We start from the raw sequence: 23,630 nt of genomic DNA on the forward strand, positions 1-23,630 counted from the left end.
AACCCAACCATGAGTTTCTTTCAGAACCAGCCATGAAAAACAAACAGTTTTTTGTCTAAATTGTTGGATTTTTGATATAGGGGATGGATACCCGAACCGAGGACCCGATGGGCCAGGCCGGGGTTGGACAGATATTTATAAATGATGTTCGGGTTCTGGTCGGCTCGGTCACATCAGCGCGATAAGGCATTGAACGTTTTAAATTTAAAAAAGCTTTTCATGTAGGTGCATGTCTGTGTTAACATGCGCTTGTTGCCCCGTGTGCTCTGACGCAAACGAACGTATGTGTCATTAGTATGAGAAAGAAAAACAGATTTGAACTGAGTCGGGCTCGGACATAAATATCTTACTGCTCTGTTGGACGCGAGCCGGGCTTGGACAGAAAAATGCAGCCCGATCACCACTCTAATTTGTTAGTGTTAGACGTGTCCGGTGGAAAATAGGGGTACAAGTTTGTCATAAGTTTTAAAAGATCGTGAGTAGATTGCAATGAAATTTTTTTTTTTATTCAGGGAACTTCATCAGGCAACCTTTACTGTTTGAATAGTGAATAGTGGCCAATTACAATAGACAGATAAAGTTTTTAATCACTCACTTTTTGTGATACATGTTTTTATTAATGTATTGAACTGTAACAGAGGTCTGTGGTGTCCTGGGGTCTCATTTATAAACATGGCTGAAAATGTGCGTACGCCACTTCCCACGCAAAGGTTGTGATTTATAAAAAACAAACTTGACGGGAGAATGTGCGGTCCTCCACGCAAACTCTGAACCTTGCGTACGCACATTTTGGAGACAAAATAGGAATTGGCGACGCAGATGGTGAGGTGGTGAACTGAAGTCAGACTGCAGAAAGTACATGTGGGAATAACGATTAGGCTACTCTTAATATGTTTAAGTATTAATGCCTCACGCACATTATCCATATCCATACCCGTATCATGAAGATTAAATCCAGCAGTGTTATTTGCGCTTATACTGAGTGATAATTGTTCCATAAAAACCTCAAACTCAAATCACAAAACGAAACTCGTTCTTAATATTTAATTGGCGCTGTCTCACCGTCACATTGTCCGTTATGGAGCGCAGGAGGAGGAGATGGCCCGACTGCATGGAATACAGCACGTGTCAAACTCAAGGCCCGCGGGCCAAATCCGGCCCCTTGCAGATTTAGAGCCGGCCCGCATATCAATTTGGGTTCACAATAAGTTTTGGCCTCTGAGACTCAGAATTCCCCCAGAAGCAGAGAGAGAGTTTTCATATTCAGGCTGTGAACAGGTTATTGTTAAAAAACAAAATTATCATTGTTTTGCTTGATTTTCTAAATTCTATGATGGCTAAGGAACTCTTTTTATGACTTTTGTAGGGCTTCATTTGAACAAAAATGCGACAAAAAGTGTACAAAAATGACGGAAAAAGCAACAAATTTACAAAAAGGTGATAATGTCTGAGAAAGACACAAAAAAGTCGGAAAAAAAACAACAAAAATGAGGAAAAAAGCTACCAAAATGTAAAAAGAAAAAGTGACATGCAGTAACAAAAGCATGTCAATAAACTCTCTACATGTCTGGCCCTTGGTGTCATTCTCTTTTTCCAGTGTGGCCCTTAGTGAAAATGAGTTTGACACCCCTGGAATACAGGATAGCATCAAATACCCTACCATTAGATAACTGCAGAACACAGTATACATAACTAAATATCTGTCTTTGAAACTGTGCATATATCATCAAATGTCAAAGTCTGGAAATACAGCCGTTAAGCTCACGCGCAATCGTTATCCTTAATGTCCTCGTTATCGGTCCAAACTTTAATACTGTTCATAACAAAACCTGCATGAAGAAAAGTGTGTTTGCCTATTACATTTCGATTTCAAATTGTATCTCGGGGTGGGGGATACCACTAGTTGATGCTGTGCTTTAGCAAGGTGTTAACAATCACAAATTGTTGTAGGCTAAACATATAAATACTGTGGTGACCCGTGCGTAATGCTGCATGATGGCACTGCTGGCCCTGCAGGAGGACTACGCTAATGGAAGAATCAGGAGAAAAAGAGACTTCAGGGACCATGACGATGACTGGCTAATATGCTGATTTAAATTCCCTAATATAGCTGTAATAGTAATATAGCTGCGCTCTTGGATCTATGTACTGAATTAGGTCCAGTAGAGAGGGCAACGCGCCGGAACCGTGCCATCCCGGTCCAAATACAGGTCCTCGCCACTCTGGGTGAAACCGGCTGTTTCTAGAGGGAAATGTCAGACAGCTAAGTGTTTTTTTTTAAATAAATATTATATATAATCTTCAACTTCATCACGAAGGCTTGTTTGGATATAATATATAGTTCTGTTTAATCTTATTATATAGGCCTACGTCTTGTATATCGAAGCTGTCCCCGAGTGTCGTAATTTCCCTACATTGTGCGACAACAGACCGAAATTTAATTCAATTGGCAGCAATTCCCGAGCGTCTGAGAGTGTGCATACACACAGTTTTATAAATCTGACCCCTGGTCACATGTCGAGGGGTTTTCTGAACGACATTTAGTCTCATTTCATACACAAAGCACATGGCCAGTTACCATGGATACTACAGCTGTCTGTCAGGGCCACCTTAGGGCTGTTTGTGTAGGTGGGGGTTAGAGAGAGAGAGAGAGAGAGAGAGAGAGAGAGAGAGAGAGAAAGAGAAAGAGAAAGAGAAAGAGAGAAGAGAGAAAGAGAGAGAGTGAGAGAAAGAGAGACAGAGAGAGAGAGAGAAAGAGAGACAGAGAGAGAGAGAGAGAGAGAGAGAGTGAGGGAGAGAAAGAGAGAGAGGGAAACAGAGAGAGAGAGAGAGAGAGAGAGAGAGAGAGAGAGAGAGAGAGAGAGAGAAAGAGAGAGACAGAGAGAGTGTTGAAACCCTGGTGTTCATTTTATTCAGTTTATTATTCTTGACATTTATATTCTAGTTTTATTGTAATTTTTAACATGTTTAGTTTTCATCTGTTTTCATTTTGTTGTGTGAACACTTTGGGCTGCATGAAAGGTCTATAAATAAAAGTGAGTTGAGTCAAAGTTGTTATGATGGTGTATGTTTCTGTTTCCTGTTTTATTTTGAGTCTATTTTCTGTCTTGTCTTGTTTTACTTCCCGTATGAAATAGACCCCCCCAGCTCAACCCACTCCCCCCTGCTCTTTGCTTTTGGGTCCTCAAATTCTCTGCATCGTAACAGAACAATCTGACCAAACATGGACCCAGCTGAGAGACGTTTGTTTTCGGAGAAAGTGGCCCAGTTTGACCAGACTGTGGCAAAATTGCTGAACTCCAAACCAAGCCAGTATCCGCCAATCCTGGAGAGGCTTGCCACACAGCAGCGGAGGTTCAAGGAGAGACGCTGGGTGAGTCATTTTATATAGGCTTTTATATAGGCCTCTTTTATATAGGCCTCTTTTATATAGGCCTCTTTTATATAGGCCTAATACTATATCTGAAGTCTCTTTCCCGAAATTTCAAAGCCTTGGTGCAGAATTACAGCCACTAGAGCCAGTCCCACAATGAGCTTTACTTAGGTTGTGCCATTTCTGTGTCTGGAGCTTTAAATGCTATTGAGGAGGAGAGGGGGGGGGGGCAAGGTGGAGGGTGGGAGTGTGGCCTTGACCAACTGCCATGCTTCGCTTGTTTTTTGCAGGCCAAATTCTCTGGGCGGGCTTCGTAATTTTGCGAGCAGGATAACCAAGGCTCGGTTTACGCCAATCGCTGATCCTAACATATGTGTTTGGATGCTCCAGGTGGGATGGAGCTTCATGAACTTTCCTGCATGTGAAACAAACAAAGAGCTACTCTGCATTGGGTTTATTTTGTGATAAGTACAACCTGTGATTGTTGGTCGTCACTATTTCCTTTGTTCTTTTAGCTCAGGATGTGGGTACACTGTTAAAACTGAACTGAAACTGAACAGAACAAAATCGTCTTTGACGGAGGATGGACTGACCCTCACTCTGCCCGATACTTTGTAAGAAATCTCACTTCTTTCAATAATTTCAATAGATATACTTTTCTTTCTTTTTCTGGTTTTCCTTTGTTCATTCAACCGTTGTTTCATGTTGTTCGCGAGTTAGATTAGATTCAGCTTTATTTGTATATAGTACCGAGACCACAAAATGGAGTTTAGCATCTAAGCAGAAGTAAAAAGAAAACCTTAAATTTAAGAGTATAACAGGAAGGGGAAGCTCTGAATGAGCTAAGATATAAACAGTATCAACAAAAAGATATTACTGTGTAAGTACAAGTACCGAGTTTATTGTCTTTGATTCTTCAAAAGTGCAATCAGTCCTTTTCCTGTGCATTTATCATCTAATTGACCCTAACCATGGGAGCAACCATGGGGGGGGCATTGAGACATTAGCCGCTTTCTGACATGAGAGTTTCTTGCAGTTCCTAGAACATAACGTTCCTAGAAAAGATAGCCTAGCGCTGCCTATGGCTGCTGACCTGAAAAACTAAGCTTTTATGAAGACAAAAGTGGATACATATGTGAGGAATCAGCAGCGAATATGGGAAGACTGTGGGATCCTGATACTAAACTAACGTTATGTCTGACGTTACATTTGCCTTAAGCATTTTGTTAATAAGTCAAATATCCAAAAGTCACTTTCAGCCTAGTCTATATCCACAACTTTCTACTTCCAGAATTTGCTCTGTTACCGTTGGAAAATCCGCCAGATTTCACTCATTTAGGCCAGATAGCCGTTACCTTGTTGGCGTTCTAACCTCCGTCTGATTTCTGAGGACTATGGTTAACTGCTCCTCAGATCTCTGAGAGAGGTTTTTTTTTTGTTTGGCATTTTAGGGCTTTATTTGTATAGGACAGCTTAGACTTGAAAGGGGAGAGAGAGAGGGGGAATGACAGGCAGCAAAGGGCCACAGATCAGAGTCGAACCTGCGACCACTGCGTCGAGGAGCAAACCTCAATATGGGCGCCCGCTCTACCAGGTGAGCTCACCAGGCGCCCCCTAGAACCCTTTTGTTCTCGTGTTCCGACTCGACCAATTTGGGGATTATTAAAGGTGCCCTGCCACACGTATTTCATTACTTTGTGGTGATGTCTGTAGGTCTACCATGGACTCTGTAACATTGTTTGTGGAAAAAAATGCCTTGGTTACCTTGTTTCAAGCCATTCTAGCGTGGTATAGAAAGCCTGCAGGAAGACTCGGCTCGATTTCTGCCAGTTCTCATTAATATTCAACGAGCTAAGCTGTTTGAATCTGATTGGCTAACAGCTAGCCAACGAGAGCCTGGCTGTCAGAATCCTTTACCCAGCCCAACTGGGCGAGCTAATGAATAGTAATGAGCTCAGGCAACATGATGTCAGACTGACCAGCTTTTGTGACTGGCCTGATTTCTCTGAATATTTCTGTTCAGTGGCTAGAGCTGACAGAGGAGGTAGCAGTTCATTTTCACATTCACAGCATAACACAAACATATATAGACCTAACATATTAAAAAAAATACAAGGAAAAACGGCATTTGCTGTGTTACCGCTGGAAAATCTGCCAGATTTCACTCATTTAGGCCGGATATCCGTTACCTTGGGCTTCCTTGGTGTTGGCGTTCTAACCTCCGTCTGATTTCTGAGGACTATGGTTAACTGTTCCTCAGATCTCTGCAGGGTAAATCCAGACAGCTAGCTAGAATATTGGTCCAATCTGAGTTTTCTGTTGCACAACTAAAACTACTTTTGAACGTACACATGTTCCACCAAAACAAGTTCCAAGGGAAAAACTTCCACTAATTAACCCTGACAAAGCACACCTGTGAAGGTAAAACCATTTCAGGTGACTACCTCATGAAGCTCATTGAGAGAACACCAAGGGTTTGCAGAGTTATCAAAAAAAGCAAAGGGTGGCTACTTTGAGGAATCTAAAATATAAGACATGTTTTCAGTTATTTCACACTTTTTTGTTAAGTACATAATTCCATATGTGTTCATTCATAGTTTTGATGCCTTCAGTGAGAATCTACAATGTAAATAGTCATGAAAATAAAGAAACACATTGAACGAGAAGGTGTGTCCAAACTTTTGGCCTGTACTGTATATATCTGTAAGTTAAGCTAACACAGGTAATGTTGGACATAAGTTGGGTTAGTGTGATGATGCTGTGGGATCCTAGGGTTGGGTCCAGAAACCCGGTTCCACTATGGTACCGGTTCCTACGCAAACGGTAGTATTCGGACCGGATTAGAACGCCAATTTTGGTTCCTCATTTCGGTTCCGACTGAAATATTTTCCCTCTGTCGCTCCGGACAGCGGCAGCCTCTTTTTTTCTTTCTCCCTTTTCTGCCGAGTGGCGCACGTGCCCGCTCGCGGTGTGAAGCGCGTGTCCGCGCTATTCCCCCGACATGCACTCTACAATCACTGCTGATAGACGCCTTTTTGTACACGCTCTGAAACGGACGTAAAAATATCCCACTTTCTCTGTAGTCTACCGTTAGCTACAGTAAATGACTACTTTTAAAATGGCATATTTTCCCTCTGGGCTCACCAAAACGGACGTGAAAGCATATTAACCATTCACTGACTGCACGTGATCGCTAGTAAACATATTACACTTGCTCTGCTAGTCTATCGTTCAGGACAAGACCCTGTAGCCTGGTGGTGGGGGAGGCGAGACAGCCTCCCCAAATTGTCTGTCCTTTCAAACTCATACCTGTGTGTGTACAGACCTCTTGGACACCGTCTGAGAGAGTTTTCTCCTGTGCAGGACATGCCATAAGTCAGGAGAGGTGTCCTATCTTGCCAGAGAAGGCAAATATGGTCACTTTTCTGCAAAAGAACGGCTAAAGATGGAAGCTGGTTGACATACCAACTCAACATTTATTTTGTTGTTACTTGTTAATAGTGTAACTGTTATTTGTTAAATTATTGTAGCTGTGTGTTAGGTGACTTAGGTTTACTTATTACATATTTAAGTACTTTAAAACATTAATATATTGTTAAATTTAAATCATTTTCAATAAAAAAAAAAAAATCCATAAAAAGCCTTTCTTTTATGTCATTTTTCAGTTTTTCAAGAATCGGTTTAGGAATCGTTTAGGAATCAGAATCGTTTTAAAAGTACCGGTTCGGCATCGGAATCGTAAAAATCCAAACGGTACCCAACCCTACAGTCTCCCCATGCTGATTTCTCACATCTGTTTCCACTCGTCTTCATAAAATCTCTGTTTTTTAGGTCAAAACATAATAAAAACTTAAGTTCTGGGGTCTTTACATTGTTGGTAGTGAATATCAGCACATTGCAGCCAGGCATCGTTCAGTTGTTTGCTAGCAGACGGAATAGACGAGGAAGAAACTATGCTGCTATGTTGCCAGGCGAGATCAGTCCTCCGTGGGTCCCGAACTGTGTCGGTGCTGAGAGGAGATGAAGTCCTGGGAGGCCTAAGGGGAAGTGAGCCGTTTTCAGTCCGTCTCTTATACTAATTAACAACTTGGCCGGGTAGTACAGTATGGGTCTGAGGCCCAGGTTGTAGAGTTGTTTCAACACATCTCGGTATGCGGAGTGTTGCTGGACAACCACGGGAGAATAGTTCTGTGAGCTTGCCCCGAAACTTTCGAGCCTCACGTAAAACCAACTCCCGGGTCTGGAATCTGTGGAACCGCAACACGACAGCTCGAGGCCTCTCATCGGGGCCCGGTCTCGGGGCTAACGTTCGGTGAGCTCTTTCCAGTTCCGGGGCTGAGTCCTGCATTTGTTCGCCAAGAACATCAGCTAGGAGTTAGCTAGCTTAGCCTCCACAGTTTTCATGTCCGGCTCGTGGTGTTAGCAAATGTATCCAATGATGAAAGATGCTGTTGGTGGTCCAATATAGTAGTCTAGATATTGCCTAGTCTTGCCTCAAGTTTGGAAAATGCCGTGTTGAATTCGGCATGGAAAGACTTGATCTCAGTTAGAAGCGAGGCCTTGTGCTCAGCTAACATGGCCGTTAGCGTGGCTACCACGGTGCACAGCAATGAATCATTGTTCTTCAGGATGTCTTTTTTTATCTTGCAGGACATCCCCTCATTGTGGAGGGTCAAAATTTGCTGAACCATGTGCTTTATACAGAGGCAACGCTTATGCTCCGGATTCACACATATACTGTATAAAACGTTTACAACCCAAAAACAAATGTTATCTTTTATAGAAGAAATTAAATACTCAAAAGAAAAATGTCAAAGAAAAAAAAGACCAAACATTTAGTGGAGAAATGTTCATTTTAAAATGTTCAAAATGCACCGTAGAGTAAAGCTTTCTTCTTTCATCCTCCTCAGATGTGCAGCGTTGAAAGAAAAACTTCTCCACCTCAGAGTTAGATCCCAAAGACCATCATGCAATATAAAGGAAGTGGGCCTCTGTTCCTTGTTCCTCTTCTGTCTTTCCTGCTTCATTACAACCCCTCACTGGCTTTTTCACTGAAAAACTGCACGATTGACTACTCTGAAGATGCAAATAAGATGTTGGTTACATGTGAACAGCGCAGCCTCACTGCTATTCCCGACGACATTCCCAGAAATGCAACGATACTGGATCTCTGCTCAAACCGCATTTCAAAGATCACCGGGACAGATTTAAAACATTTACCAAAGCTCACCTGTGCAGATTTGGAATTTAATTTGATTTCGCACATTGATGATGGAGCTTTTGCAGACTTGGAGAAGTTAAAGCTCCTCTTCCTGTCCAGCAATAATCTTACAAAAGTGACAGACAACATGTTTCAAGGACTGTCCGAACTTGTCTCGCTATCTCTGCAGAGTAACCGTATCAGTTATATCTCCCCTGTGGCCTTTCAGTCCCTGGTCAGCTTAGAGGAATTAGATCTGGGCTATAATTACCTACAACAAATCACAGATGTTGCTGCCATCTTTAAACTACCAACTCTAAATGACTTGTTACTTGGGAACAACAAGTTCACATCTTTTCAATCAGATGACCTGCCTTTAAACTTCTCAAACATAAAGTCCCTGTCGCTGAATTTTAACCCTCTGAAAAAGTTCAGTCTTACAAAAGACGTCTTTCCTCATTTGTGGTTTCTCGAGTTGAGTGGGTGTAGCAGCGACATTGAATGGGACGTATCAAACAAGACCTTTCTGAGAAACCTAACTAGTTTGGCCCTAGGTGGAACTTATATTAGCTTTGAGACGTACCGTGCGGTGCTGCAGACCACTGACTCGCTACAAAAACTTTTTCTGACGTCGATGAAGGCGAGGATAGATGAAGGTCTCATAGACGTCGCCTGCCAAATTCCTTCTCTAAGAACTCTTGATTTAGGGTCTAAACAAATTGTCAGTGTAGACAACAACCTGCTGCAGTCTTGTTCTCAGGTCACTGACCTCAGTTTATCTTCTAACAAGCTGTCCGAGATGACAGAGCATTCACTCAGATCGAATTCACAGCTCAGGCATCTGGATTTGGGCAATAACCAACTGTCCAAAGTGCCCCTCGCACTCAGAGGACTCTCCACACTGGAAACCTTGGATCTGAGCTCCAACTACATCGCTGAACTCGACTGCAACGCTTTCCTGAATTTGACAAGATTAACAACACTTAATCTCCATCACAATCTCATTTCAAAAATTAAAGGATGTGTTTTTCAAAACTTGAATGATTTGAAAGAACTTAATATTGAAGAAAATGCTGTTTTTACTTTTTACAATACTTTCAAGCTTGGCTTGCAGAAACTAGAATCTTTGAATTTACAAAATAATGGTCTCACACAGATCATGCCAGAAGACTTTAGCAACCTGGCCTCCCTCCGTTCTTTGTATTTAGAACATGTATATTACGATGTGTATAAAGGCGCTTTCCAAGGACTCGATAATCTTCAAACTCTTAGTATTACACCCAGAAATTACACAAAAGAGATGTTCATAGGACTCGCACAGTTAGAGAATCTGACATTACATTATAGATGGAAACTGAGAAGTTCTCAACAAAATGATTATTCACCTTTCTCAAATTTACCTAACTTGAAGAAGCTTATACTCAAAGTTTACGACACATTATTTGTTCCCGACATTTCACAAGATCTGCTCAAGGGCCTTAAATCTTTAGAGATCTTAACTTCTGACAATTTCTTCAAGAAGTCGTTGCACCCAGACACATTTAAACACACTCCCCAACTGAAGGTTCTTGAGGTAATAAACAGCGATCTGTCACATTTAACCCCTGAACTGTTCTGGCAAATTCCAAACTTGCAGAAACTCGATCTCTCCAACAATAAATTGAGATATTTGGATTTCCTCGGCGGGGCGAACCTGCTGACCCTCAGATGGCTAAAACTCAACGGGAATGAGTTGTCGGTCATCAACGAAACGGCCCTCCAATGCCTCCCTGCTTTGACGTACCTGGACCTGAATAACAACCCTTTAACGTGTGAATGCTCCAACATTGGCTTCAACCAATGGGTGCAAAGCAACAACCAGACGCAGGTAGTTAATGGCCACCAGTATACTTGTGCCTTTCCTGTGAGCCAAAAGGGGAACAAGTTTCTGGACTTTGACACTAGCTCCTGTTGGATAGACCCTGGCTTCTTCTGCTTCATATTCAGCATTTGTCTGGTTCTGTTTACTCTCCTCGCATCCTTCATTTACCATTTCCTGAGGTGGCACCTGGCCTACGCCTACTACCTCTTTCTGGCCTTCGTCTACAATAAGAGGAGGGGAAGGAAGGGCTCTCCTCACCACTACGATGCTTTTGTCTCCTACAACGTTTACGATGAAGCCTGGGTCTATGAAAAGATGCTTCCAGTGCTGGAGGGGGAGCAAGGATGGAGACTCTGTCTGCACCACAGAGATTTCGAACCAGGTCTGTATGTATTTAAAGGGTGATTTCATTTTTGTTTTTCTCAACCTGAGGCCTGTACTACGAAGCAGGATTTGGCGTTAGCGAGCTAACTTCAGGTTCAACCCAGGATTTTCTGTATCACGAAGGTGGATCAGTTGTTATCGGGTTCAATCGCCGTGGTAACTCATGCTGAACGCCTAACCTGGTCGGGAGCAGGTTAAGTTGGAGATCAGAGATCAACCGGTGTAAAAGCACCGCCTACTGACCAATCAATACTCGATTGATAATGGCGTCACCGTTCTTAAAGAAGATCAGGTGGAGCTCGGTGCAGAGAGAGAGAGAGAGAGAGAGAGAGAGAGAGAGAGAGGGGGCGCTCAAAAGTTAAAACATTTAGAGACCGATAACCCCGTTAACATTCCCTAATGGGTATTCTGATGAAATATATATATATTTTAATGGGAGGGAATTACATATCGGCTTCTTGAGCCATGTGTCGCCAATGCACACATCGGTTTGAATTATGTTTTTATATTTTTTATTTGCTCTCACGATCGCTTCCCACTGCCAGGGTTGCAACTGAAATAATAGGCTAAAGCAACGACAGTTTATGGAAAGCACAAGTGTAATTATGGTCAGATCTTGGTCTTGACTGATGGGGAAGTAATAAGCGTTGTGATTTAAACATCTACAGCGTCGGCTATTTTTTTTTTTTGCCAGCTTTCCTTCCTGTTTTAGGAAGCAGCAACTGAATTGCGTTTTCCCTAAAAAATTTTTTTTCTTTTTGAATAATAATTTGCTCTTCTTATATATAACATTGCGTTGAAAAAAGATGCTGGTTGTTAGGTTAGGTGAAGCCGGATAACTGAAAGAGATGTTGATCTTGCTTCGTAGTACAGGCCTCTGTACCCTACTTTTTTCCACGCATTGCTGTCTGAGTGACTAATTTGAAAACATTGTTTTGAAATTGGTCCAGAATAGAGACAGAGTGCATTATATGGAGGATCTATTTATTCAGATGTCAAATTGAAAGTCCAAAGAGAAAACAAAGCAAGATCAATTTAAAAATATTATTTTACTACGCTACTAGGAAAAGTCATGTCATAATTGAATTTAAAAAAGAAAAAGGAAACAAAGTTGAAATGTAAAATTATTTATCTTTTGAATTTAACATTTGGCTTTTCCATTTCGATTTAACATTTGGTTTTTCCACTTCGATTTAAAGGTCCCATGACATGGTGCTCTTTGGATGCTTTTATTAAGACCTTAGTGTTCTCCTAATACTGTATCTGAAGTCTCTTTCCCGGAATTCAGCCTTCCATGCATTGCTTTCTGAGTGACTAATGTGTATTGGTTTTGTGTAAATTGGTTGTGAAAAGAGACAGAGTGCATTTAACGGGGGGGGGGGTTAATTTGTCCTAAAGGGTTACATCGCAGCCTGGTTCGCTACCGGTTACAGCGTTCTCGCTCTATAGAGACAAAGCTCATCACGTCATACTCTGAAAGCCACACCCACCGACGGGGTGAAAACAACTCTCTGTTCTCAATTGATTTGTTTTTGTGAAGGTTTCACCTCGTCAATTTCGTAAGCTTTTTTTAGACATGATTAAATTAATTAAATTAGTCCTTTCATTATTCAGCTTAGAGCCACATAGAAAAAGTTACTAGGCAGTTTGTCGGAGCAGCTCCTAGTGGAAAAAAGCCTTTTTTAATTTAATTTCTGAGGTGCCTTGCTAGTCTAAAAGCGGCTGTTGTTTTCACAGGTAAGCCCATCGTAGAAAACATTACAGACGCCATCTACGGCAGCAGGAAGACCATCTGTGTGATCAGCCGACACTACCTGCAGAGCGAGTGGTGCTCCAGAGAGATCCAGATGGCCAGGTAGGCAGCGCCGTTTTGGAGCCTAAACTTAAAGATGCAGTAGGTTAAACTTAAAAAACTAACTTTCTTTCATATTTGCTGAAATTGACCCTATGTTGCAGTAGAATTACATGAAGCAGGTAATTTAAAAAACAAATCCAGCACCTACAGCCTGTAGTGTGATTTGCAAACAACCACGCTCCCTGTTCAGATGCACCAATCAGGGCCAGGGGTGGGTGTCTAACTGTGTGTCAATCACTGCTCAGGCACACACATTCATTCTCCCTTGTGGGGAGAGGGGCTTAGGAGACCGTTTTGGGCTTTAGCGGAAAGGGGGAGGGACTGAGAAGTTGTTCATGTTCAAGTTCTTTGGCTAAATCCTGGATCTTCAAAATCCTACCTACAGCACCTTTAACTGTCATTTTGCTGCCTAAACTTAACTGTCGTTTTGGTGCCTAAACTTAACTAAGTGTTTTGGAGCCTAAACTTAACTAATTGGTTTGGTGCCTAAACTGTAGCTGTGCCGTAGCTGTATCCCTTGTAGTCACAGGACGGCCGATTCAACGCGCCAGTTCTAATGACGTGACGTACAGCCCTCCGTTGTGAGCGCGGTCTAGCAGAGAGCCAATAAAAAAAAAAAGAGCTTATACCTTATCTTGTTCCCAAACTAATTGGAGCTTATGTCGTGTGTTTTGGTGTCTGCAGCTACCGTCTGTTTGACGAGCAGGACGATGTGCTGATCCTGCTGTTTATGGAGGACATCCCTGCCCGCGAGCTGTCTCTGTACTACCGAATGAGGAGTCTGGTGAAGAGACGCACCTACCTGAGCTGGCCGCAAGCCGGTCAACACACAGGAGTCTTCTGGCAGAACATACGGAGAGCTCTGATGACACCTGGAAGTCCCACAGACAAACCTACCAGGGGTTTCTTTCAGAACCAGGAATGAAAAACAAACAGTTTTTTGTTTAAACGGTCACAAATAGCATATTTCAAAAGGGATTTAAATTGTCTCTTCTTACCTGTAAAAGGTAATTTGATATATGGGATGGATACCCGAACCAAGGACCCGACGGGCGGGTCCGGTTTCGAACAGATATTTAGAAATGATGTTCGGGTTCAGGTCGGCTCGGTCACATCAGTGCGATAAAACATTGAACATTTTAAATTTAAAAAAGCTTTTCATGTAGGTGCACGCCTAAGTTAACGTGTGCTTGTTGCCCTGTGTGCTCTGATGCAAACGTACATGTGTCATTAGTATGAGGAAAAAAAACAAGATTTTAACTGGGTCAGGCTCGGACATAAATATCTTAATGCCTGTCGGACGCGGGCCGGGCTCGGACAGAAAAATGCGGACTGATCACCACTCTAATTTGTTAGTCCTGGGGGGGTAAAATGGAGTTGGAGGGTTTATCTGACACGTATGTTTAGAGGATCGGAAAGCCGCTCCATGCACGCTTTCCGGTGGAAAATAGGGCACAAGTTTTTCAGAAGTTTGAAAAGATCTGTTATGAGTAGATGCAATGACATTGAATTTTCATTCAGGGAACTTCATCGGGCTACTTTTATTGTTTGAATAGTATTCATACATTCAAATTTAAATAGACAGTTTTTAATAGTAGTATTTAATATGAATATGATATCTGATTGTTTTAATGCACATTTTGCCCAAACCACACGTATGAGTAATGTAGCTACCTAGTAGCTACTAGACCAACCCATTTTAGATTTGCGTCAGGCGCAACACTCATTTATCCCGCCAGTATATAGCAACAGCGCCTGCGATCCGCCCACAAAGCTACTTACGTTTGGTGTTTGATACTTGCGTTTCAGATTGTTAAAATAGGGCCCAAAGTCTCATTTCATTCACAAAGCACATGGCCGGTTACCATGGATACTATAGCTGTCTGTCAGGGACACCTGAGGGCTGTTTGTGTCGGTGGGGGTTAAAGAGAGAGAGACAGAAAGAGAGACAGAGAGAGAGAGACAGAAACATAGAGAGAGAGGGAGAGAGAGACAAAGAGACAAAGAGAGAAAGAGAGAGAGGGAGAGAGACAGAGAGAGAGACAGAGAGAGACAGAGAGTGAGAGAGAGAGACAGAGAGTGAGAGAGAGAGAGACAGAGAGAGAGACAGAGAGAGACAGAGAGTGAGAGAGAGATAGAGAGAGGGAGAGAGAGAAAGAGAGAGAGAGAGACAGAGAGACAGAGAGAGAGGCAAAATAAATAGAGAATTATATATTATAATTTTTATTTCTCTATTCTTTTATTTATTTGTATTCTTTTTTATATTAATGTTTCAACCCTTTGAGGGACATGCACAGAATTTGTTAGAATCTGCATTTATATCATAATTATCCTGTTTACTTGTATTATTATATCAGATGTATTTACTCCTTGTTGTTTTTTATATGTATGTATATATGTTTGTTCTTTCACTTTGGCAACACAGATGTATTTAGTGCCATGCCAATCAAGCAACATGAAATTGAGAGAGAGAGAGAGGTTTCAAAATTTTTCTTTCTTTGTTTCATAATGTCTATCCTACTTTCTTTCTTTGTTAGTTTCTCCCTCTGTTATTTTTATATCTTTCTAATTTCCCCGAGAGGAATTAAACATTAACTGTGTGAGTGATGGAGTGTTAATCATTTAAACCCTGGTGTTCATTTTATTCAGTTTATTACTATTCTTCTTAACATTTTTTGTCTTTTTGTTGTAATTTTTTTTTTCTCGCATGTTTAAGTTTGTTGTTTTCATTTTGTTCGTGTGAACACTTTGGGCTGCATGAAAAGTCTATAAATAAAAGTGAGTTGAGTCAAAGTACTTCCTTATTTATTTCTGCCGTTGTTTCTCTCTCTCATCCTTTCTGTCCTTGTTTCTTTCTTTCTGACCTTGGGTCTCATTTATAAAACTGTGCGTAGATTCTATTCTGAATTGTGCGCCAAAAAGTCAGAATTTTCGTACGCAAAAACAAAATTCGGATTTATTATACCTTGCGGCGCACACCGGCACGCACTCTTCTCCTCATAAATACTAGAGATGTTCTGATACCGAGACCAGAGCCTAAACTTAAGAATAATTTTGGAGCCTTTTGCTGCCTAAACTTAACTGTCATTTTGCTGCCTAAACTTAACTGTCATTTTGCTGCCTAAACTTAATTGTTTTGGAGTCTAAACTTAAAGAGTATGCAGGTTAAATGGGGTAATACTGTCTCCGCCTCCTTTGGGGTAAGTAATGGGGTTAGTCAGGGGGGGCTACTCTCACCAGCACTCTTGTACGTGTACATGGATGAGTTATCCAACCAATTGACAAGATGTAAAACAGGCTGTATAATTGGTAACACCTTGGTAAATCACCTCATGTATGCTGATGATTTGGCCATTTTCTCTCCCAGCAGTGCTGGTTTTCAGCTGCTATTGAATATCTGCTCTGAATATGGAGTGAAATATGATGTGTTGTATAATGGTAAAAAGAGTGCTGTCTTGATATGTAGGACAAAAGTGGACAAAGACATTTGTTTTCCAGACTTTTATCTGTCAGGACAAGTGATGAGTGTCTGTAATACAATTAAATATCTGGGTCACTACATTACAGATCAGTTATCTGATGATGAGGATATACTCAGGCAGCGGCGCATATTATATGCCCAAGCTAACATGTTGGTAAGAAAATTCCACATGTGCACGGATGATGTCAAAATGAGTCTGTTTAAAGCTTATTGCACTCCTCTGTATACTGCTCCCTTATGGACTAAGTTCAAAAAGGCAAGCATGCAGAAGCTCAAGGTTGCCTATAATGACTGTATGAGGATACTGCTGAACAAACCCAGGTGCTCTAGTGCAAGTGAGCTGTTCTGTAAAGCAGGGGTCAGCACCTTCCAGGCATTGTTGAGGAGTCTCATCTACAAATTCATTTGTCGCCTGAAAGTCTCCCAAAATAGCATTGTTATGCTATTAGTAAATCCTAGGTTTAGTGCCGTACGATACCAATCATCACTATGAAAACACTGTTCTAAGTGTCTTTTACAGAAATGTAGTATTGTTGATTCTTCTGGGTTTTATTTCGTTGTATATTTTACTATTACTTTTTAAGGTATGTTGTATGTCATGTCTGTCTTTTGAGTGGACCTTGAGTCTGGAATAAAAAGTTGATGATGATGATTAATTGTCGTTTTGCTGCCAAACTTGACTGTCGTTTTGCTGCCTAAACTTAGCTGTTTTGCTGCCTAAACTTAACTGTCGTTTTGGTGCCTAAACTGTAGCTGCTCCGTAGCTGTATCCCTTGTAGCCACCGGACGGCCGATTCAACGCGCCAGTTCTCATGACGTGACGTACAGCCCTCCGTTGTGAGCGCGGTCTAGCAGAGAGCCAATAACAAAAAAAAGAGCTCATACCTTATCTTGTTCCCAAACTACTTGGAGCTTATGTCGTGTGTTTTGGTGTCTCTGCAGCTACCGTCTGTTTGACGAGCAGGACGATGTGCTGATCCTGCTGTTTATGGAGGACATCCCTGCCCGCGAGCTGTCTCTGTACTACCGAATGAGGAGTCTGGTGAAGAGACGCACCTACCTGAGCTGGCCGCAAGCCGGTCAACACACGGGAGTCTTCTGGCAGAACATACGGCGAGCTCTGATGACACCTGGAAGTCCCACGGACAACCCAATCAGGGGTTTCTTTCAGAACCAGGCATGAAAAACAATGTTTAAACGGTCACAAATAGCATATTAAAAATTGACTGGATACTATCGCTGCCTGCCTGTCTGTCTGTCTGAATGCCTCGTGGCTCGCGTGGAAATAGATTGGATTATCACCGTGCAGTTCCACTTTGGCAACACGACTGAAGTTTGGTGTCGCAACGTAATACATCCATGGTTGATGCTCCACGCCCTTGACCGGCAGCTGATTGGACGAATGCATGACGTGGGTCTGGCTACTACCGAATTTTTAAACGACAGTAATGGCGGCCAGTTCGGAATACGAACTAGTAGAACTTCATTTCAGATCGACAAAGGGTCAGTTTGAAAGATTTTCGTCAAATTCTACTGGATAGAAAAAAGTGATGTAGGACACCTACTAAAGGAGTTCTGGTGAAACTGACTGTTTACTGTTCTAAATTAATCTGCTACATTAAAACAAAAAGGAAATGTGAATCTGTTAATTTGAACACTGTGTGCTGCTTCAGTGCCTCGTCCTCTCAACACCACAGGATGGCGCTAACACATGCTATAAGAAGTAAGTTACAGTGCCTTGCGAAAGTATTCGGCCCCCTTGAACGTTTCGACCTTTTGCCACATTTCAGGCCTCAAACATAAAGATATAAAACTGTAATTTTTTGTGAAGAATCAACAACAAGTGGGTCCCAATTATGAAGTGGAACGAAATTCATTGGCTATTTCAAACTTTTTTAACAAATAAAAAACTGAAAAAGTGGGCGTGCAAAATTATTCAGCCCCTTTACTTTCAGTGCAGCAAACTCTCTCCAGAAGTTCAGTGAGGATCTCTGAATGATCCAATGTTGACCTAAATGACTAATGATGATAAATAGAATCCAGCTGTGTGTAATCAAGTCTCCGTATAAATGCACCTGCTCTGTGATAGTCTCAGAGGTCCGTTTAAAGCGCAGAGAGCATCATGAAGAACAAGGAACACACCAGGCAGGTCCGAGATACTGGTGTGGAGAAGTTTAAAGCCGGATTTGGATACAAAAAGATTTCCCAAGCTTTAAACATCCCAAGGAGCACTGTGCAAGCGATAATATTGAAATGGAAGGAGTATCAGACCACTACAAATCTACGAAGACCCGGCCGTCCCTCTAAACTTTCAGCTCATACAATGAGAAGACTGATCAGAGATGCAGTCAAGAGGCCCATGATCACTCTGGATGAACTGCAGAGATCTACAGCTGAGGTGGGAGACTCTGTCCATAGGACAACAATCAGTCGTATACTGCACAAATCTGGCCTTTATGGAAGAGTGGCAAGAAGAAAGCCATTTCTTAAAGATATCCATAAAAAGTGTCGTTTAAAGTTTGCCAAAAGCCACCTGGGAGACACACCAAACATGTGGAAGAAGGTGCTGTGGTCAGATGAAACCCAAATCGAACTTTTGGCAACAATGCAAAACGTTATGTTTGGCGTAAAAGCAACACAGCTCATCACCCTGAACGCACCATCCCCACTGTCAAACATGGTGGTGGCAGCATCATGGTTTGGGCCTGCTTTTCTTCAGCAGGGACAGGGAAGATGGTTAAAATTGATGGGAAGATGGATGGAGCCAAATACAGGACCATTCTGGAAGAAAACCTGATGGAGTCTGCAAAAGACCTGAGACTGGGACGGAGATTTGTCTTCCAACAAGACAATGATCCAAAACATAAAGCAAAATCTACAATGGAATGGTTCACAAATAAACATATCCAGGTGTTAGAATGGCCAAGTCAAAGTCCAGACCTGAATCCAATCGAGAATCTGTGGAAAGAACTGAAAACTGCTGTTCACAAACGCTCTCCATCCAACCTCACTGAGCTCGAGCTGTTTTGGAAGGGAGGAATGGGCAAAAATGGCTCGGTCTCGATGCGCAAAACTGATAGAGACATACCCCAAGCGACTTACAGCTGTAATCGCAGCAAAAGGTGGCGCTACAAAGTATTAACTTAAGGGGGCTGAATAATTTTGCACGCCCAATATTTCAGTTTTTTATTTTTTTAAAAGGTTTGAAATATCCAATGAATTTCGTTCCACTTCATGATTGTGTCCCACTTGTTGTTGATTCTTCACAAAAAATTACAGTTTTATATCTTTATGTTTGAGGCCTGAAATGTGGCAAAAGGTCAAAAAGTTCAAGGGGGCCGAATACTTTCGCAAGGCACTGTATACTGCCCCTCTTAACTGACTTTGTTTCACAGCGAATGACGTTATCTCACATCCCGTTCGCTGTTCAGGTCGCCACTTCAGGCTGCGCCGCTGCAGCCGACAGTAACATTACACATCGCGGATAAAATTGTTCGTAAAAGTCGTTATATTGTTTTGGGGACAATGACATTGCTGGATAGCTAGCTTGTCTTGTTGTTCAACATTCTGTCAGGTTATTTTTACGGATTGCCAACTTACAACAACAATATTATTGACTTCGGATCTTGCTAGCATAGCGTTAGCTTTCTGGCTTGTAGCTGAGCGGACTATTAATATCCATTGACATATATATAATGGACCAACAGACCCCGTTGCTCTGGACGGAGACCAGTGAAGGATATTAGAAGCACTTTTCCGGTAATTCCTCTACTATGTGACAGAATCGTTAGCCTATTATTATAAAAGCGTCTGCTACGGAGCCATAACGTGAGGTACAAGGTAATGGAGCCTTTTATACATTGTCGTGTTTCTTTAGAACTAAACAATGGACAAATAGAGTCTTTAAACGTTTCAGATGTAAAGTTATTCGCTGTCAAGTGGCGCCAAAATGAATGCTAGTCAGTGGAATGCTAACGGGAGGGGATGGCCAGGTAGCAACAAAATGGCCCAATAGGAGGTTCGAGTTCTGAAGCGAAGCTTACCCCCTTGTTAATATCTCCCGTTGCTAAGGGAGGCAAGTCGTATGTAAGGTCCTTCCTATTTCCTGGAGGAGTGAACAAGGTTTGCATTGCATAAGAACCTTATAGGATGGGAATGATTGTTCCAGATATTAGTCAAACCGTCAGGTGTAACCAGGGAGACCGTTATTGTTTGTAAAAACTTTCGATTTCGATTATGAAACCAATTAAAATATAAACTAATGTTTTAAAATATGTTATTTGGCAAGTGACCATGGTATAAGTGGGTTAATGCCCTTCGACTTCGACTTCAGTGCAACCGTCCTTCACTTCGCATCGGCCGGTTCACCACGTTTATTTCACACGTCATCAATGTATTATCAAACACAATCCCACAAGGTACAATTATCATATATAAGCCGCGTGAAATGGGGAACCCCAAATAAGCTACTAAAAGCTTTTTCAGAGGGGTCCTCGCTGTAGTCCATTAATACCTGACAATGGACACCTCGTCGGGCATTAACCCTTACGTAACACACGTTATAATGCTCGCTTAGCTGCTAGCGTGGAACGCCCTCATGCTCTGCTTCTGACTGGCTAGTAGTCCTTACCTAGCTACTGTCAGGGCATGCCCTCATACTCTGCTTCTGACTGGCTAGTAGTCCTTACCTAGCTACTGTCAGGACACACCATCATACTCTGCTTCTGACTGGCTAGTAGTCCTTACCTAGGTACTGTCAGGGCACGCCCTCATACTCTGCTTCTGACTGGCTAGTAGTCCTTACCTAGCTACTGTCAGGGCATGCCCTCATACTCTGCTTCTGACTGGCTAGTAGTCCTTACCTAGCTACTGTCAGGGCACGCCCTCATACTCTGCTTCTGACTGGCTAGTAGTCCTTACCTAGCTACTGTCAGGGCACGCCCTCATACTCTGCTTCTGACTGGCTAGTAGTCCTTAACTAGGTACTGCGCATGTGCGACTCCTAACAAAGATGTAACAGAAGTGAGATACCTCACTCTATAGCTAAAACAGAGAGCTCAACACACAGGGTGAAAAGAGGAGCTGCAGCAATGTGCAGTACAACAAAAATGTGTGTTTTGAAAATTAAACCACATAAACCTATTCTGGTACAACCTCTAAATACAATTATGAACCTGAAAATGAGCACTTTAATGAATTAATCTGCTGTATTGTTCAAAACTTTCTGCATATACAATTTTTTCTCTTTTTGTCCTGGATCCTTTCCTACAGCACTGGAGTAAATGTACGTAGTTACATTTCACCACTGCTGACCACATGTGCTCTTACATCACTTGTGACTTTCCGTCTGTCAGTCCGTCAACAGTGTAACCAGGAAACACATGACTGAGATCTGTAGATTTAAGGAAGGTCACTGAGTGGCATTTTCATTCCCTACCCGGCCTACAGATAAAGGGCTCTTAGTTCCTGATAAGCTGCAGTTGAAGAGAAGTTAGAGAAGACAAACTACTCTCGTCTTGCTGATTCCTCCTGACATGACTCCAGAGATAAAAGGTAACATCTGAATGGGTTCATGTTGTTGCCGTCCTGTTGTACAGATTTGGTGTGAGAGGGTTGGTGGATTAGACACAAAGTTAACAGATAATAATGTTGTAGCTTCGCTCAGTAAAGAGACAATTCAACCTCAACTGTATCAGTGGTGGAATGTAACTCAGTACATTTACTTAAGTACTGTACTTAAGTCAAAATGTTGAGGTACTTGTACTCTCTTTTAGTCTTTTCTTTTCATGCCACTTTCTACTTCTACTCTGCTACATTTCAGAGAGAAATATTGTACTTTTTACTCCACTACATTCATCTGTTACAGCTTTAGTTACTAGTTGCTTTACACGATAAGATTCCTGCACACAAAACACACGTAGTAAAATCTGATGTTTTATTATAAATTAAACTAGCCAACGATATAACGGCCTACAAGTCCAGCTGAGATGATTTAGACCATTAAACACACAACTGTTTGGATCCTGTACACTTTCTAAAATGGGAGGATTGTTATTTAATTTTAATACTTAAATTACATTTTCCTGATGATACTTACAGACTTTTACTGAAGTAACATTTTCAATGCAGGACTTTGACTTGTAACAGAGTATTGTTACAGTGTGGCATTAGTACTTTTACTCAAGTACAGGATCTGAATACTTTTTCCACCGCTGATCCTAACATATGTGTTTGGATGCTCCAGGTCGGCAGAGCTTCATGAACTTTCCCACATGTGCAACAAACAAAGAGCTCCTCTGCATTGGGTTGTTTTGTGATACGTAAAACCTGTGATTGTTGGTCGTCACTATTTCTTTTGTCCTTTTAGCTCAGGATGTGGAAAAACTGTTAAAACTGAACTGAAACTGAAAAGAACAAAATCGTCTTTGACGGAGAATGGACTGACCTCACTCTGCTCGATACTTTGTAAGAAATCTCACTTCTTTCGAAAATTTTCCACAAAATGGAGTTTAGCATTTAAGCAGAAGTGAAAAGAAAACAGTAAAGTTCAGAGTATAACAGGAAGGGGAAGCTCTGAATGAGCTAAGATATAAACAGTATTAACAAAAATATATTTAGTGTGTAAGAACAAGTAAAGGCAGGAGATAGGAAGCAACAGCAGTAACATAGTTTTTTATTTAAATTTTATGTCTACTAAAATCACATGGGAAAAGTAACTACATTTACATACTGTCAATACATTTTTTTTTTTTTTTAAATCGAGAATCGTTTTTTTTTTTTTATCGAAAATGGATTTTGAATCGAATCTTGACATTTTCTGAATCATGCACCCCTATTTATGCAGGGTTTGTTTGGAAAACAAATTTTGGCCTTACAATCTTTTTTAAAATCAAAATTTAAAAGTATTGTGTTATGGTTTGAATTAATAAATAATAATAAATAAAATGGCTACGACGCACCATTAGTGATTCTACCTTTTCTTATTATTACACATCTTTCCTCTGCCATGGGAGTCTTTGGCAGCCCATAGAGAGCCCATAGAACCGTACAGTAAAAAGTTGTCAGAAAAAAACACCAATCTAAGTAAATAGGTACAGGGTCCAATTAGGAAGAAGCACAATACATTTGGTGACTTTAGACCTATAGGGGGCGCTGTAATTAGGAGAGTTATGTTTTGGCCTATAACGTTTGATGTGTTTGGAATTAAAACTTACTAGCGGTGTCTGTTAATATGTTGGGAGGTCCTAAGGCCGACAAATGCCAATTTGTGACGCCAACATAATTGATCCGGCCGTCATATTGGATTTTATCAAAAAAACTAAAGAGTTTTCACAGGTCAGAAAATTTCTCAGATTTTCACAAAACTTGGCAAAGATGATCTTCAGACTAAGCCGCACAAACGTTATTCCATTATGTATTGATATTCAAAAGCATTTGGAAGTGAACTCATATCTCGGGGAGGCTTTCACGTATCAA

The 23,630-nt window shown here is 41.5% G+C and overlaps 1 protein-coding gene and 1 pseudogene across 5 annotated transcripts in view; both read left to right on the plus strand.

Annotated features, from left to right (window-relative positions):
- Window positions 1–13,907, plus strand: part of LOC120572576 — a 32,174-nt pseudogene extending 18,267 nt beyond the window's left edge.
- Window positions 1–23,630, plus strand: part of LOC120572279 (toll-like receptor 13) — a 54,753-nt gene that overhangs the window by 21,281 nt on the left and 9,842 nt on the right. For 2 of the 5 annotated variants that reach the window (XM_039821517.1, XM_039821522.1), the window contains exons 1-2: window positions 21,604–21,707; window positions 22,522–22,619. The exons of 1 other annotated variant lie outside the window; for it this stretch is intronic. Coding sequence is in view for 1 of the 4 variants with exons in the window: in XM_039821521.1 (XP_039677455.1) it covers window positions 21,689–21,707 (19 nt within the window). In the remaining 3 variants the exon portion in view is untranslated. Of the gene's footprint in view, window positions 1–21,598; window positions 21,708–22,521; window positions 22,620–23,630 lie in introns of those variants that run through there. 2 more of the 5 variants (XM_039821521.1, XM_039821518.1) reach the window with 2 other exon arrangements.

Source organism: Perca fluviatilis, chromosome 14 (genome assembly GCF_010015445.1).
Source record: "Perca fluviatilis chromosome 14, GENO_Pfluv_1.0, whole genome shotgun sequence".
Lineage (NCBI taxonomy): Eukaryota > Metazoa > Chordata > Actinopteri > Perciformes > Percidae > Perca > Perca fluviatilis.